General features: G+C 35.7%; 3 protein-coding genes across 6 annotated transcripts; 2 read left to right on the top strand and 1 right to left on the bottom strand.

Moving 5' to 3' along the window:
- The first annotated feature begins 248 nt into the window (after positions 1–248).
- LOC128680890 (uncharacterized) lies at positions 249–8,526 on the top strand. 3 transcript variants are annotated; one of them, XM_064436819.1, is made up of 12 exons: positions 249–507; positions 976–1,127; positions 1,672–1,752; positions 2,608–2,772; positions 3,172–3,334; positions 3,720–3,900; positions 4,611–4,798; positions 5,443–5,607; positions 6,078–6,290; positions 6,710–6,801; positions 6,983–7,484; positions 7,559–8,526. In XM_064436819.1, the coding sequence occupies exons 1-11, from the start codon at positions 424–426 to the stop codon at positions 7,092–7,094; spliced, it is 1,596 nt and encodes a 531-aa protein (XP_064292889.1). In that variant the 5' UTR covers positions 249–423; the 3' UTR covers positions 7,095–7,484; positions 7,559–8,526. The 3 variants fall into 3 exon arrangements, with proteins under 3 accessions (XP_064292889.1, XP_064292890.1, XP_053620342.1); XM_064436820.1 differs by having other exon boundaries at positions 7,563–8,526; XM_053764367.2 differs by having other exon boundaries at positions 7,583–8,526.
- Positions 8,527–10,719: 2,193 nt separating this feature from the next.
- On the top strand, positions 10,720–12,634 carry LOC128680817 (uncharacterized). The gene has a single exon (XM_053764250.1). The coding sequence runs from the start codon at positions 10,758–10,760 to the stop codon at positions 12,273–12,275; it is 1,518 nt and encodes a 505-aa protein (XP_053620225.1). The 5' UTR covers positions 10,720–10,757; the 3' UTR covers positions 12,276–12,634.
- Positions 12,511–16,416, bottom strand: Aprt (Adenine phosphoribosyltransferase). Of its 2 annotated transcripts, none has more exons than XM_053764252.2 (4): positions 16,272–16,416; positions 15,526–15,763; positions 14,662–14,771; positions 12,511–14,204 (listed from the first exon to the last, which is right to left on the bottom strand). In XM_053764252.2, exons 1-4 carry the CDS (start codon positions 16,316–16,318, stop codon positions 14,090–14,092), a joined length of 510 nt encoding a protein of 169 aa, XP_053620227.1. In that variant the 5' UTR covers positions 16,319–16,416; the 3' UTR covers positions 12,511–14,089. The 2 variants fall into 2 exon arrangements, with proteins under 2 accessions (XP_053620227.1, XP_053620226.1); XM_053764251.1 differs by lacking the exon at positions 16,272–16,416 and adding an exon at positions 15,896–16,200.
- Positions 16,417–16,512: the final 96 nt, after the last annotated feature.

The raw sequence follows: 16,512 nt of genomic DNA on the forward strand, positions 1-16,512 counted from the left end.
ATGGACGTTAGTAACGTGCTACGTTTTTGTATATTTCGTGATAGACTATCTGGGTTGCATGGTGACTTCAATATATTTTTCTTTCTATAGGTACCTATTCAATATTTTTTTTCTTTTTTGTAATGTAAAAATCAGTTTTTATATGCGTGCAGGTTAAAATTAATTCCATCTTTCATTCTTATGATTATACTCAAGACTGGCCACATACAAAAATAAATAAATATAATACTACTTATTGTCATAATAACGCCACTTTGACTTGTTTCGATTTGTTTACAATTGTGTTTTAATCGGCAAATTAATTGATCGCGTTTTTTATTACTTCAATATAATTCGTTTCACAGTGTAACGTAATTTTTCATATATTTTAATTTTCGAAGCGTAACTTGTGATATATAGAAGTATATATTAGTGGAGGAAAATATGTATGAACCACCGCCTCAGCCGCCCCGTGCTAAGATTCCCAAAGATGGGCTGGGACCCAGGGGATTCCCAGACTGCTATTATGTAAGTACCTACATACGAGTATGATTTTTATTGTAGGAGATTGAAAAGAAACCATGAGTTGGGTACGCAGCATTTCCCATGCAAACCTAAAGTCGAAGACAAACCCTCTGTTATTCATAAAAAAGAGCACATTTTAAGCTAAAGTATGTTTTGTCTCTATCGCGCTTTATAATAATTGACATTGACAGAACGGGAGAAAAATTACTTTAGCTTAAAGTATGCTTCATTTTTTGTGAAGCGTTTATTCTGAAATTAGACCTTCGCACATCGATGCCTTCACAGGCACTTTTTCTCATCAAAATTTATAGTAGGTACCTAAATAGGATTTCTTAAAAAGTTGTGGCATTCCAGAACGACAACTTACCTACCGATGATGCACTCTGGTGTTGCAGGCCGTATCACACCCGCTTTAAATCTTTTTATGCCCTTATTAAGAATTATATTAATTCCATAACAATGTGTTTCCAGACATCAAGGGTCCTAAACTCGACATTTCGCTACGTGAAGTTTGTGAAGAAGCTCCGCGCGGAAGAAGAAGATCACAGGAAGGGCGCAGAGAATAAATTGAAGGAGTTGAAGGAGAAGCAGAATAGTGACTTTTTCATCAGCTGTGATAGAAAGTGAGATGATTCTTCTTCGCAACTCTTCTTGTTACACAGTCCAGTCGTCTAGGTGGGCTGTCTTACAAGCTATTGCTCCGCCCGTTTTAGTCTATGTTGGACCTTGGGTCTTTGACTATATCTATTCCAAATTTCATTGATATCGGCCCAGTGGTTTAGCTGTGATGGACAGAAAGACAGACAGACTTTTCCATTTAATATTAGTATGGGTGGATAGTATGGATATCCATTTACCTATACATATCCATACTTCTATATATATATACATTTATTATCACGCCTGTTTCCCGTGGGGGTAGGCAGAGACTAGGGATACCCACTTGTCACGAACGTGCTACGTGTTTGTGTTTCGTGGTAGACCGCGTCTACTCTGAAATGCATTGTTGTTGTACACTGTCTGTATCTGTATCCGACAAATAGGTATGCCAAAGACCGTGGCAATTGGAGAAGAAAAGTAGAAAAGCGGACTCTGGACTACGAATCTTAACAACAGATGAAAGAGAAAGAGAGATGAGAACATAAGAGAGGTCTGTATCATTTTCAGATCATTGATTAACAATGTGGCTCGCCGCGTCGACTTATGCCTGCAGTCTTATGAAGACGACCTGAAGCAGAAGAGACGCAGGTAATATCTATCCTAACTAATATTCATTATATTAATTTCTCAATATAGTTAGGTGTTAAACGCGCGCACGTGCCTTTTATATTTAGGACGTTTCGGGAAGTGTTACATCGACCCGTGTTCACCGAGCGACTGGGTTCGAAGTACGGCCGAAGTATAAAGGTACTTGCACGTTTAATACCTATATTAAGCAATTAATAATGAAATGAATGAAGCGAAAGCTTATAAATAAAATAAATAAATATATTAGGACAAATCACACAAATTGAGCTAGCCCCAAAGTTCGAGACTTGTGTTATGGGATAATAACTCAACGATACTATATTTTGTAACAAATACATATATAGATAAACATCCAAGACCCCGGTCATTCAGAAAAAGATCATTTTCCATCATGACCCGACCAAAATCAAATCATTTATTCAGAAATTAGGCCTTCACAGGCACTTTTTCACTTCATATTCTAAATTGAATATTTTTTACCAAAGCTACTAACACACTACAAACAAACTACTAGCATTTCGGAACGACCAATGCTGAGAAGAAATGCCGAAAGAAACTCATTCAAACAGTGTTGGTCCCTATTATGCCAGAAGGGCTTACCACCGCATCGAACCCGGGACCTCTCGGTTCAGTGGCAAGAACTTTACCGCTGCGCCACCGAGGTCGTCAACGAGGTTATAATCAGTAATATTCATCAAGCCTATAATTTTTTTACTAAGGAAAAATGCCTTGCAATTTAGCTCCGCTCACATTCCATCAAAAGGTGAAAGATAAAACAGCATAGTTGAGGTGGGCATCAGATTTTTTCGTCCCAGCCCAGGACCAATGGTTACTTAGCTACGCCTCTCCCTATAGGTTGATAGAACTCCTGCAATACGAAGAAGAAGAGAATATTCGCAAGTTCGTGGAACAGGCGCAAGCGGGCGCGGAAGCGATTTGGCAGGACAAGAAGGATAGACTGAAATATCTATTGGAGAAGAGGAAGAAGGAACATGAGGAGAAATACAAGGATACGCCGTTGTGAGTGCCTTCTCATGTTTTCATATTTCGGTTTACATATTATTATTTGCTTTTCAATTTTATTACGTTTTCAGCTGTGGGTCAGACGAGCAAAAAAAATCAAGAATATATTTAATACATGCCCCAAAAGATGAGATCTGACGAACTGATCTGACGATGATGATCTGCAGTTACAGCAAAATGCTCTGTAAATCGTCTCACGCGCAGGCAAACCATAGAAACATCAAAACTCAACTTTTAGGGCACCGATGAAATGTAATTATTTAAAGTAGCGATCTTGCTAAGGCAAAACAACCGCCGGAATACTTTACCCGCCCAAAATGAAAAGACACTGACAACCTGTTTAAAATCTTTGTGTAGTAAGACAGATGGAATCTTTTAAATTGACTCATGTTTTAGATCGAAATGTGTTCACGTGACTCCGTGCTTATACAAGATACGCGCCAAGGAAGCGGAGGAGATACAACTATACCAGATCAAGGAAAAGCAAGCCATGAAGATGGCGGAGAAAGAGTTTGACAAGATGTGGTATGACGTCGCGATGAAGGAGTCTGAAGCTTTGGTGAGATTTACATACATATACCTACACATTCACACAGCAATACTAATACTAATAATACCAAAAATTACGTGCATTTGTGTGCAGTTTACGTCAATAAATAGGTTCACGTGAAATAGGTCCCCCTCCCCGTACTATTTTCTTTATTAGATAGTGTTATAGTTTCACCAGCTCTTCAATATCTCGATCCTTCCGAACTCTCCAGTTATCGTCAGCATTCTCAGTAGGTCACCCTACAGCTAAACGTGGTCTTCGAGTTTCTTTACTCTTGGCTCTATCTACCCTGTAAGGGAAGGCTAATGCTATATGAATTTCTCAACCTAACTTGACAACAACGTGAACATGAATAGAAAATAATAGTGTACTAAGGCTATGAATTAAATTTCAGGCAGCGCGTATGGAACAAGACGTGATCGAACGCAAGCGCAAAGACCACGAATGCAAGGAGTACTCGGATGAACAACTGAGGCAGAGGGAGATACAGAAAGAGAAGGACAGGGAGATGCTGAAACAGGAAGCTCTGTGGCTGAGGAGCATCTGGGACCAGGATATTAAGAAGGAGGAAGAGGGTAACACATTTTATTTAATAATAGCGGCCGGCCCCGGCTTCGCTCGGGTAAAACCTTAATAAATCCAACACGACGACACAATGGCGGACGAACTCAAGGCCATGATTCTCGACCGCGTGCAGACTGTGGCGCAGAAGGCGGCGTACGCGAAGTGTACTATAATACGACTATCATAGTATATTGCACGCAGGTCCGCCCACGATAACCTGTGTTTGATTCCAGATCCTATACTAAATCTATTCCAAATTTAATCTAAATCGGCCCAAATGTTTAGCCGGGATAACGTGGCAAACGCGACTGTCGCATTTAAACATTAGTATGGACATGGAAGTCTGAAAGTATGTATGTAATGGCTATGTGAAGCTGGAATATTGAGATTTTGAGAGATTTAAATGGATTTATTGTTATACATGTCACACATGCTTTTTAACTTATTTTTGAAAATAATAGTGAGATGAAAAAATTCTGGAATCGAGCGGGAAATGTACCCGCGCCCCTGTCTATCCGGGACAGTGCTCTTGACCACTGAGCTATCGAGACCATGTCAGTTCGGCGGTTCCTTAATTCATCTCTTTTCGTCTTACGCCGACGTACAGTATTTTCATTAGAGAGTATTAGGTACTCTTAACTAATCAACATACCCCACTGTCACAAGCAGAAATTATGTATTTTGAGAGATTGATTAAGAGACCCATATGTCTTACAACCAGCCGAGCGCAAACGCGCCGAGAGCCGCAAAGTGATGGCGGACGAACGCAAGGCCATGATCCTCGAACGCGAGGAGACCGTGGCGAAGCGCGCGGCCGACGCGAAGCTGATCGGAGACACGTGGGACTCGCTGGCCGGACAGGGATTGGCTGACGAGATGGCCAAGATCGAGTTGGCTAGAAGGAAGGAGGTAAGATACATGTAGGGGTAAGATACGTTCTTCCTCTTCTACTTGACTGATACGCTATGACTTTTTATAAACTCGACAATGACTAGACTGGAGAAAAAAGGGACAATCTACTACCGACGGGGTGCTGGACGAGACGCGGACCAAGACGGGCGACGACTGAGATAATACAAAATATACAACCTTGCCTATAATTTGGAGTGAAACCCCTTCAATAAATATATGACGATTCACGCAGATTGAGTTCTTGTGTTATGGTATGTGGTGTATAAACTCAGTGAAATAAATATTTTATAACATATTTGTAACGGCTTAACTCCGAATTACGGCTATGCCTAGGTTTAGCCGGCTAGATCTAGGTTTGGCCTTCATCATTTTTTCTGTTTCAAAAAACCGATTCATATAAATTAAACTTATCTAAAATATAGATCCAGCTGTTATAATAAAGTCTAGACTTAGGTCTATTCGAACATAAGCAGGCTACACCTAGGTGTAACCAACGTGAGACCGACTGCACCTAGGTGTGGCGCTAACATATACATATGTAGGTTAACATCCAGGACTCAGTTAAATCTGAAAAATATCGTTTTGACCACGTGTCGGACCCAATACTAATAATAATAAATATTTAATTTTAATTTTCCCAGCGCGACTTGGACGAATGTAACCGAAAGATGATAGCGCTAAAAGAGGAAATCGCTGTGAACGACGTAAAAGACGATCACATGTTCTTCGAAGAGGCGGCGAGGCAGCAAGAGGTCATTGACAAGAAGAGGTGCGAATACCAACTGTGGTCACAGAAGACTAACAGAGTGAGTATATTTATATTGTGACGTGCGTATGAAGTCGCAAGCTATAGCCGTTCTACCACATGTTCTTCGAAGAGGCGGCGAGGCAGCAAGAGATCATTGACAAGAAGAGGTGCGAATACCAACTGTGGTCACAGAAGACTTAACAGAGTTAATATATTTATATTGTGACGTGCGTATGAAGTCGCAAGCTATAGCCGCTCTACAAACTTTCTAGCTTGTTATTATTACATTCCTATTTATTTCCTTCATGTTATTATTACTTACTTCTTATAACTTTTTCATGTTTCTATTTTTTATATAATTCATCAAAAAGTTTACACTTTTTATGTTTTGTCACTATCACATTTTATAATATTTGCCTATGACAGAAAGAGACAAAACATACTTTAGCTTAAAGTGTGTTTTATAAATAATAGGGATGTACCCTAATTACAGCGTAAAATATCTAATTGAAATAATTTACACAACAGGATGTACGCAAAGCTATGATAGACCAAATCAAAGATCGTAAAGACGCCCGCGAAGTCTTAGCAAAGAAGTTGAAGGAGCAAGACGAATATCAGAACTTGTTGTTCTCCCAACTGACGCAACTGACAGATCACAAGAAACTGACAGACGCACAGGCGAGGAAGAACCATCAAAGGGCTTTGGTTGAGCAGATCGAGTATAATAAGCTGTTGAAGGTTGGTTTTAGAATTAATAAAACAAGTATTTTTTATTATAAACTTGAGTGCGTTTGACCTCTATCTAGCTAGATGGGAAGCAGAGATGATATGACGATGATTATCATAAATCATCGTCTCATTCGTTCTTATTGCATTGCATTCAACAAGTGAGAAAATCATGTGCGTGCAGTTAATCGTTAAAAAGTTCGGAGCCGATCCTGGCACCATCAGGTTATGCTTGTCATAATAATGAAATAAAACAAAACGCGCGTTTCACCGCGTTTGTTTTTGGTTACTTTTCCGGTTTTCCAATCTATGAGGGTTGCCAGCAGGTCAACTTTTTACACCTTGAAAAGAAATCTTCCATATTTTAAAAAAAATGCTGATATGGTTGTAGTGATTATTTTTTTTAAATGTTCATAAACATTATTTCATAGGAGCGCGCTAGACAAGAGGAACTGGATCAAAGACGTAAAGCTGAGCAAGCCACAAGAGAATACGATGAAGAAATAAAGAGGATGCTAGCTCGGTATGTTTATTTATTTATTAGGTACTTATATTTTTAGTTTATTGCAATGACTTTTGACTGATTGGACTTATGTTATTATTACAACTGGAAGTATTACCTATATAATATGTGTAATTACGGATTATATATGAGACTGTTCTAAGGTTCACTTATTTTACTAGATTAGATTTTATTATTCCAGGCCCTTCTACAGCGATGAGTTACATCCGTTTATGAAACAGATGGCTAAAGGGCTGACCATACCTAAGAAGTGTCCATGTTCTAGACCGGACTACTGTAAAGACTGCGAATAATGTTGTTTTTTATTTAATAAATGCTTTGGTTCGATTCGTGTTTTAAATTACTTACTAGCGAGATTGTTTTTAGCGATTGTAATGAATGAATTTATGTTAGTAAAAAAAACTGAATAGTATTTTAGTACAATACAAACGAATAGTCAACAGGCAACCATGGTATTTAGTAGTACGAAGTACTACTAATTCCATGCAGGCAACACTTATGTTATTGATAGACAATGTCAGTGTCAATTTGACATTTCCGCTCCCGCCTGCTCCCGCCTTATCTTAGAAAGATACTCTTATTTAAATTTTTTTGCTGTATGAAATTTATAAAATAAAGACTACCTACACATAAAAATACGTGAAAGACTGAAAACCTATTGTCTTCTTGAGTTTAGAAACTGAGTAAGTAAATTCATCCTAGTTCCTGCTATAATATGTAATGTTTTTATAACATTTTCAACTATTAATTTTTCTAGTTAGTAAATCGACATTGTTTCCAGGGCCTCAAGCGGAAATAAGTCCTAGAGGGAAGTAACAAAATGGGTGACCAAATAGAAGATAATTACAATGATTTGATGGATGATATAAATGATCATAGGGAGCGACGAGAAATCGCATCTGTCTCTAACGATTCCAATCTTGGATCCTCGGTTACTAACTTCGGAGTTGACGTAGACAATGCAGAAGAAAATGCACAATATATTTTAGAAAATCAAGATCCACACGCTGTTATTCAAGGTGTAGGTGTTGGAGCAGTTGGAGATAGAATAGTTGTTACAACAAAGAGTGAAAGTGGTTTAAGTACTTCAATTTCCAAAACAAGGAGCAGTGAATTTTTTCCTATAATCATAGAGTATCCAAGAGAACAGTCCTTAGAGACTCAATCTTTATTGAGTGATACCAGTGAATGTGATGTAGATAATGAAGTGGTTGATGATGAAACTAATAGCAATGCAATCAATAATGAAGAATTGGAAAATTTAACAGAACAACTGCAAGATCTTGAGCTAACATCATTTGATTTAGCAATAAAAAAAGGATATTTAGAACAAGCAATAGTTTACTATAATCATTATCGGGGTGATGGTGATGAGTATTATGAAGTTGTAGCAAAAATGTTAAGACCTAGCTCACAATGCTATAGCTGTTCTAGAGACATAAATTAATAATCATGCTTTAAAAAATTGCTAATTCATGTTCAAAAAAATATGAATTGACAAGGAGATTGTGCTCTCACGGGTCTGCTCTCTATACAAAACGTTTTTATTAATCTATTATAGTATTGTTTTTAGGTATCTTTTAATCAATCAGCTTTTAAGATTTTAATTTCTGTTCAAATATGTGTAATAATTATCTTTTTTATATTCTGTTTTTTATTAAGTAGATATATTTTATAATTTAGAAATCTGGTGTATATTATTTAAAATATACATGATTTATTTTATTATTGTTTTTATTGAATAATCCCAATCCAAAGTAATATTTTTTATGTATGTAACTACCACTTCACTTTTTTAACATGCACACACCATTGTTCGGATTGATGGGCCACTTTAAAAGTAATGTGTGTGGTGTGATATGTATTTTTCCTATTAATCATCATGAAAGTGATTTATATATTTGTATTTCACTCCAAAAACATCACTGCAATGTTTGCTTCACCATTAGGCTACCTGCATGTATGTTTGCTCACTGTGCTATAAAAAATATTGTAATTAAAAACAGAAACAGAAGTTTTGAGTTTACTACTTTTTTATTAAAAACTGTATTACTAAAAGAATACTGTTAATTTTCCCTTATATTTTTGCATGTCATAGATATTATATATCTAATTGAACTTGTACCGGTGTAGGTACACTAGTCTCATTTGTTTTCAAGACCTTAGCGGCGTAGATGTCTCACGCATGACTGCTGCTCCGGATGTCCGGGTTTCGATTCCAAGCTTCAATTTTGCATCTACTTTTTTTTTCACTCTGTGGGTTTTCCAGGATGCATTCACGGCTTTCTTGTCCTAAGCGCGAATACCGCGCAAAAAAAAACTTAAATTTTGAAGATTTGGCTCTGAATCTCTTGACTCAGAGCTAACTAATTAAAGTCTTCCGTTTAATTCTATAAAGCTTATACCCAGTTATTTGTTTCATTTAGCTATGATAAAATCAAACTTGTACTTATGACAATGCGATCAAAATGTAATAGGCTATATTATATCGCTTATTTTGTGATTTCACAGGGGATTCGAAACATTGTAAATAAAGAGTTGTAATACTAACACGATATAGGGTATTTCCCAATGATCTTCAGGGGTAAAGTAGATTACTTTTGTAAAAAAAACCGAACGAAGTCGCGGACGGTTGCTAGTTATATTTAGAGGATTTTAGGTAGATATGTTTGGCATTAAAAGTGAAGCCAAGATCACCATATCTTGCACTATGACGTCACTTAACATTGACAATGAATCTCAATGGGCGAGATGTAGATATAAACTAATTTTAATGCACGGCGCGTGCCCTAGATTTCATCATTCGGACTTGTGGCGCACATGGTAAATAGAGGTATGTACATTATGGCTTGGCTGGACAGCTGAGGTCAGAAGTGTATGTACATATCTATCTTATTTTATCGTATTTTTACGCTATCAAGCCCAAATCGTATGAATACAGTTAATGTTCAGATGAATGAACCTTGATACAAAAATCCTCGATCATTCCTCGCCAAGTAACATTATTCATTTTACTAGTTATATATACAGGGTAGTAACCCTGATACAAAAATCCTCGATCATTCCTCGCCAAGTAACAACTTTCATTCTACGACTTTACGTGATACGTACTTATAGTAGTTTTTTTTTTTTCATTAAAAAAATAAAATTTTTGATTTGCGATTCTACACATTTTAACTGTATGTAATAGCCAAACCAAACAACACGAGACATCACAAGAGCATTGTGAAAAAATCGAACATTGAGTTAACGTTTTATAGAAACTACTTATATTAAAACTAAAAAAAGGAAATTTCTTGTATTTATTACGTTTAGACAAAAGTAGTAGAGCAAAAGATGTTAATCTCTATCTACCTTATGCGCCTTTGGAAGGTAATGCGTTAGATATCAATAACACTGTATACAGACAGGACAGCTGACTGTCTGTATATGAGGAGACTTAACTAATCCAGACGATTTGCAAATCGCCCAAACCATCTCAATTCTTCTTTTCTATCACTACATAGTATAAAACAAAGTCGCCTATGGTTTTTGTACATATACATAAGAGCGATTCAAGAAAAAGTTGATATGTGCGACGCCGGGGTGGGTCGCTAGTAGATAATAAATTTAAAATGTAGCAATAATCGATCTTTCGAGTGTGGCTACGCTGCATAGTTTTCTTTGTATAAACACAAAAAAAAATAATGTTAAGCAGTTTGCACATACTGAATATCAATGGGACAATGTGAATAACTTTGTACATACATATATACCTACTTGATTACTTTGTACATGTTTGTGTTAACACTTTTCGCAACAACTGTACTATCAAAGTTTTCCTGCAGGAAGGCTTTAATGTAAACAATAAAAAAATTAACCGTACTGACTCATATTGTCGTTACAATTTTCCTTAATTCAAGCTTTATAATACGCAAACTTTGTGATTTCGAACATTCAACAATCACAATTCCAAGATGTTCGTTCTACTTGTATTTCTTGCGTTAGGATCAGTTAGCACCCACGATATTATAGTGGGCTCAAGTACTGGTGACAAAAAAGTATTTGACGAACATTTCCAAGCTAGTCCTGCAGTGTGGAGGCAAACACAAAATGTTACGATCAATACAACAGACGACGAAGTTATCAGCCGCATAGTTGTAACAGATTTGAGGGAAGAAAAAGATGGAGATGCGAAAATCGTTGACGGCGGACAGGGACAGAAGAAAGTGACTATAGAACTAAAAAGTCCTACAGTTCTCAGAGGATACGATTTCAATGTGGAAGTATACGCTGAACCGAATAAAGAATTTCAAGCTAATCCCCTGACTAAAAATATACCACCTCATCTAAGTGAATTTAAAACAAACGCTGGTAATTTGAATACGCATAATCCAGGAAGCAAGGTCACACTAACCAATTTCGATGTAACAACTAAATCGCCTGAAATACCCAAGATTCAAACTTCATCACAAACACCGAAAAATGCTAGAGAAACTCGTGATGTAGAAATTAAGAAGCCCGAAGAAAACAAACCAAAAATTGCACCTTCAATATTTGGACATCAGAATAAGGTTTCCACAACCGTAAAACCTACAGATAGTAACGCGCCGGCTACTGCCAACAGCAGACTATTTGGCGAAGAAGATGAAGACGAGGAAAAGTCTACTGAGACTGTTTTAGGAAAAGACAATAAAAATAAAGACGAAGCAAGACACATTGGGGGCACACATGAAGATACAAACAAGAATGCACCAAAATCTGGAAGCATCGACACTAAAACAGCTACAACTAGCACCACATTTAAGACCCCAAGTTACAACAACGTGAACAGAATTAATCTTTCAACTGGCCATCCTGTATCGGTAGCAGATGATAGAGAGACAAGGGCCACACATAAGGAATACGAAAATGCAAGTCCTACTTTGGTACCAAGTCAGAAAAACCCTTCAGTCTACACTCCAAACTTGGGTTATGTTCCATCGATCATCAAAGATGCTCAAATTAATAATAATAAACCTATAAAGGATGAAAAAAGAGACGCACGTGACACACACGATGAAGCTAAAACTACTCCAAAAGTATTGGCTGATGGTTTAACAAACATTGAAACGAATCAAAATACAGAAAATGGTACTAAAGATGAAGAGAGGAATACTCGCAGTGCTCAAACTGTTCCTAAAATTACTCCCATTAACATAGATGTAGAAGAAGTAACCTCTACTACTGCCCAAACATTCATAAACAAAGATAAGGAATTAAAAAATGGCAACACTGATAAACAAACTTTAAATCCACCAGTTTTGACTAGAACTCAAAATTATCCTCTGCCATACCCTTATGAAACTACCCCTAAGATAGCAACTACAACTAAATCTCCCCAAAAAAGAGATACACCGTTAGATTCGGTAGATAAGAAAAGTGTAAACCCTAAATTATTTGCCGGTCAAAATGCAACATCTCATCACAACTCACCAATAGTGTCTTTACAGTAAGTTATTTTGTTCTATTGTTTTGTATAATTTGTAATGTATGTGGAATTTTGTTAGGATTGAGTACAAAATTCTAAAATGTTTTTTTTTAATATTTTTATTTAATAATTATTTTAAACAAATGTGATTAAGGCCGATGATAGTAATTAAATCTAATTATGTCACGACCCTTATAGTGATGAAATGTGTTATCAATTTAAAACCATTATTTTGTTATATTGCCTAATAAAAGCCATCATGATATAAAAAGCATTTTATTAATTACAAAGTGTAAATCACTGTAACAAACTGGAATAGGTTCATTTGTAAAAAATATTGCCACTTACATATTTAAATAACAAATTAAATTACAATAACATTTATTTAAACTTTTTGCTTAGGTATAAGGAATTTCACTATGGATTATGGTTGACGTTCATACGTATCTTACGTATGAAAATTGAGCAAATTATGGAATAGGTACTTAAAAATATGGAGTATTTTTTTAAATATATTTTTTACATTAATCGGAATTTACCTGAGGAATTTACATTAATTAATCTCACAATTTATGACTTAATAACGATGTGCCGTTCTCGAATTCTCGAGATTGCACTATGACGTCAAGAAACGTTCTCGGAAATTCTCGAGTAATTTCCGCGAACAGATTTCTCGGTCAACTTATCATTACTTATAAAATTAACAAGAAAAATTAACAAAATAGGGTATATAATTTACGATTGTACATTTTAATAATATTGTACTTGTACAAGAATACAGAGACATTTTTACATTTACATATAGTATTATACACATACATATATCCAATTTGCATTTACATACACTTCGCTTGCTCTCCAGTTATAAAATCAGTATTTACTAACTACACGTCTTTAAAAAGTAGATAACGGATTTTTGAACAAACTATTTTTTATTATTTTTTAATCATTATTTTTCCATTGCAATAACAAATCGAATGATCAAGATTAGTTGAGGAGATCCCAGTATTGCCAGCATACAAGGGCCTCCTGTATTTTCTGCTCTTTACAGACAAGACTGTATAACAATAACAAATGAACTTCTTATGAGTAAGTCATATTCGAATCAAATGAATACGCTATCTAAAATAACTACAAATCAATTCACTTTTTAATTTTATGGCTTCATAGTTTAGCCAAATTATGCCAATGTCAAAATTTTACCAGTCAACATTTTTTCTATGAATATCAATGTTGGCTCTGTGTCCTCTTTCCAATGGGTGGTTTATCAACTAAACTTGATCAAACAAAAAAAATAAATCCGATTTCTCTCTTTATTGATAGACTATCTGTATACAGTAACCCTGTGGTTACTGGTATCAAACACAAAATCTCCTAAAGACTACTTGGGTACATCAAAACAAGCAACTTTTTAAGTCTATTTTACTAATAATCTCATTTACAACTCTACACATCTTAACTCTTATGTAATAGCCAAGCAACACGAGACAGTACAGTAGCGTTATGTAGCGGAATCGAACATAGAGTGAACGTTTTATAGAAACGACATTAAAACTAAAGAAAAGAAAACTATTGTATTTATTACGTTTAGACAATGTGATGTACTTTATGCGCCTTTGGAAGGTTATGCGTTAGATACCAGTAACTCTGTATAATATGTGGCCGTCCAAATCAAAAGGGACCTTATGGCTGGCACTTAAGTCTTTGTTGCCGTTGTTCGAATACAAAACACCGGCAAAGATGGCGTAAGTGCCGAGCGCCATAAGGTCCCTTTTGATTTGGACGGCCACATATTATTTAATTTTCTATTAAGCACTCTATTAGTTGCACATATGTATATCAATCAAACATAACTAAGGAATGTACTGGTATGTTGTCGGGAATGTTGCGGCGACCGTTCAATGATTTGAGCTCCATCACCACCAAACAGCCAATTACTTCGGCTCCACATGACCTGAAGATTTCATACAAATAACATAAAAATCATACAGAAAATAATTGGATATCGTAACCAAGGCAAACTATAATGTTCACATAAGAAAATAATATAATTTGTATACTTAGCTAATTTTGTGTTTTGTTTATACAAAAATAATACACTACAAGAAACAGGGAAAAAGCGCTTTGAAGGTTGACTGATAGATAATGCTTTTAGCTTTAAGTCTGCTCTTGTAACATTTTATTCCTTGTAACATTTACATCCTAACTAATATTTTAAATGCCAAAGTAAGTTTGTTTGTTTGTTACCTCTTCACATTCTATCTACTCAATCAATCTTCTTGAAATTTTGCAAACATGTAGTTTGAAGTATGGAGAAATACATAGTACCTTTCATACTGAAAAATTAATGCGGGTGTGACTATGGACAAAAGCTAGTCAGTAAAGAAAGTTTTAATAAATAAAGAACATACTTTAAAAGATTTGTGGCTGCCGTGATGGAGCCCCCTGTGGCTATCAGATCATCCACGATAAGGCACTTCAGACCGGGACGGATTGAGTTCTTCTGGATTTCAAGCACATCCTGAAATGTTTATATAACTTGTGAATCTACATGGTTTGTTGTACCTTTTATAATGTGGCGTGTGGATACGCCCTATAATAGGACCACTCTATATGCTCCCGAGATGTTGTAAGAGACGGCTAAGCAGCACATAATGTTGTCAGCTGACAGGCAACAACAGCATTTCCAAGAACAACAAATGAAAAATATCTCTAGATCCACAATAAAGCATTTCCTAGACCTTTCTTTCACAAGACCTAGCTCTGGAAAAAAATATATAGACAATGTTATTGCTATTAATGATGACACAATTTCTACATGAAAAATGGCTTTAAAATACAATGTTGTCAAGAATATTATAATGTTAGTTAAAAACTTTATTCTCATTGAAAGATAAGAATGTAATCAAGTTAAGTTATCTAATTATCAAGCTTTCAGAGTTTCTGCCTTGTCTGATTTTGCACACATGTTTGCAGTAAAAGACACTTATTATGTTAGTTAAAAACTTTATTCTCATTGAAAGATAAGAATGTAATCAAGTTATCTAATTATCAGCTTTCAGAGTTTCTGCCTTGTCTGATTTTGCACACATGTTTGCAGTAAAAGACACTTATTAATTATTACCAACCCGTCCTGGCTTTGCTTGGGTAAAAACAAATAATACATCTTAACCTTAGGAATCACACTATCTATGGGAAGTTTTTGAATTTATTGCGAACAGACAGACATACACGGCAGAGGACTTTATATGTAAGGAAAACTAGAAAGTACTTACAGACCCATATTCCAAATCATACTTGTATGAAATGACTTCTCCGGGCAGCTTGCCTTTCTTCCTCACTGGTATGCTTCCTATGCCGAGTTCCACCGCCAGTGAGAAAGAGAAGAGAAACCCTCTGCTCTCCAAGCCGACTACAGCTTCTACTTGCGGGAACTTTTCTCGGATAACGTGCAATAATAGACTCTGGAGAAGCTTGCTTGTAGGACCATCTGCAATTGCTGAGAAAATATCCCTGTAATTTTTAAAACATATAATTTTTAAAACATTTACCAGTGGAAAACCAGAGTTGTGGCTTAAAACCATGACATTACGCTGACTGATAAAATACAAATTTATATTTTAAAAATCACGTTGTTTTGTGTACCAGAATAATATTCCTTTTTTTGGGAAATCAGGGTAGCTCTTCAATTTGGACTTAAATTCAGCTAATTTCTTCTCATATTCGGCATCACCTTCCATTATAAGTATTGTATAGGTACTTAAAACTAAAAATAAATGCAAAATTATTTATTTCACTTGTGTTGGGTTATGTTGGTTTTTTTTTTGTGTTAGGTTATGTTGGTTTTTTTTTGTGTTATGGTTATGGCTCCATCGTTCACCAAAATGACGATTTTGCCAACGTCTGTTCTTGTGTGTTATTTGATTTGTTTATTCGTCTCATATTGCACCTCTCTTTCCTCTACTCAACTTACTAGTGTTGTGAGGAACCGGTTTTTGTGACCAGGTCAAACGAAACCTACCTATCCATCAATTTTTTCGGTTTTTTAATATTTTTATGTATTTTCATATAAAGTCTATATTAGTTAAATATTATTATTGAATAATCATAAACAATTCATGTGTATCATTTTAAAAATGAGGAAGTTTCATACAAACTTCTAACCCTTTCACTTTCTTAGATGAGGATTTTTTCAAAATCTAAACCAAAATCATGTAGATTGATATGGCATTGACAGAACGATTTTTATGTCTAAGGGCAAT

The sequence above is a fragment of the Plodia interpunctella genome, chromosome 25, assembly GCF_027563975.2.
Source record: "Plodia interpunctella isolate USDA-ARS_2022_Savannah chromosome 25, ilPloInte3.2, whole genome shotgun sequence".
Classification (NCBI taxonomy): Eukaryota; Metazoa; Arthropoda; class Insecta; order Lepidoptera; family Pyralidae; genus Plodia; species Plodia interpunctella.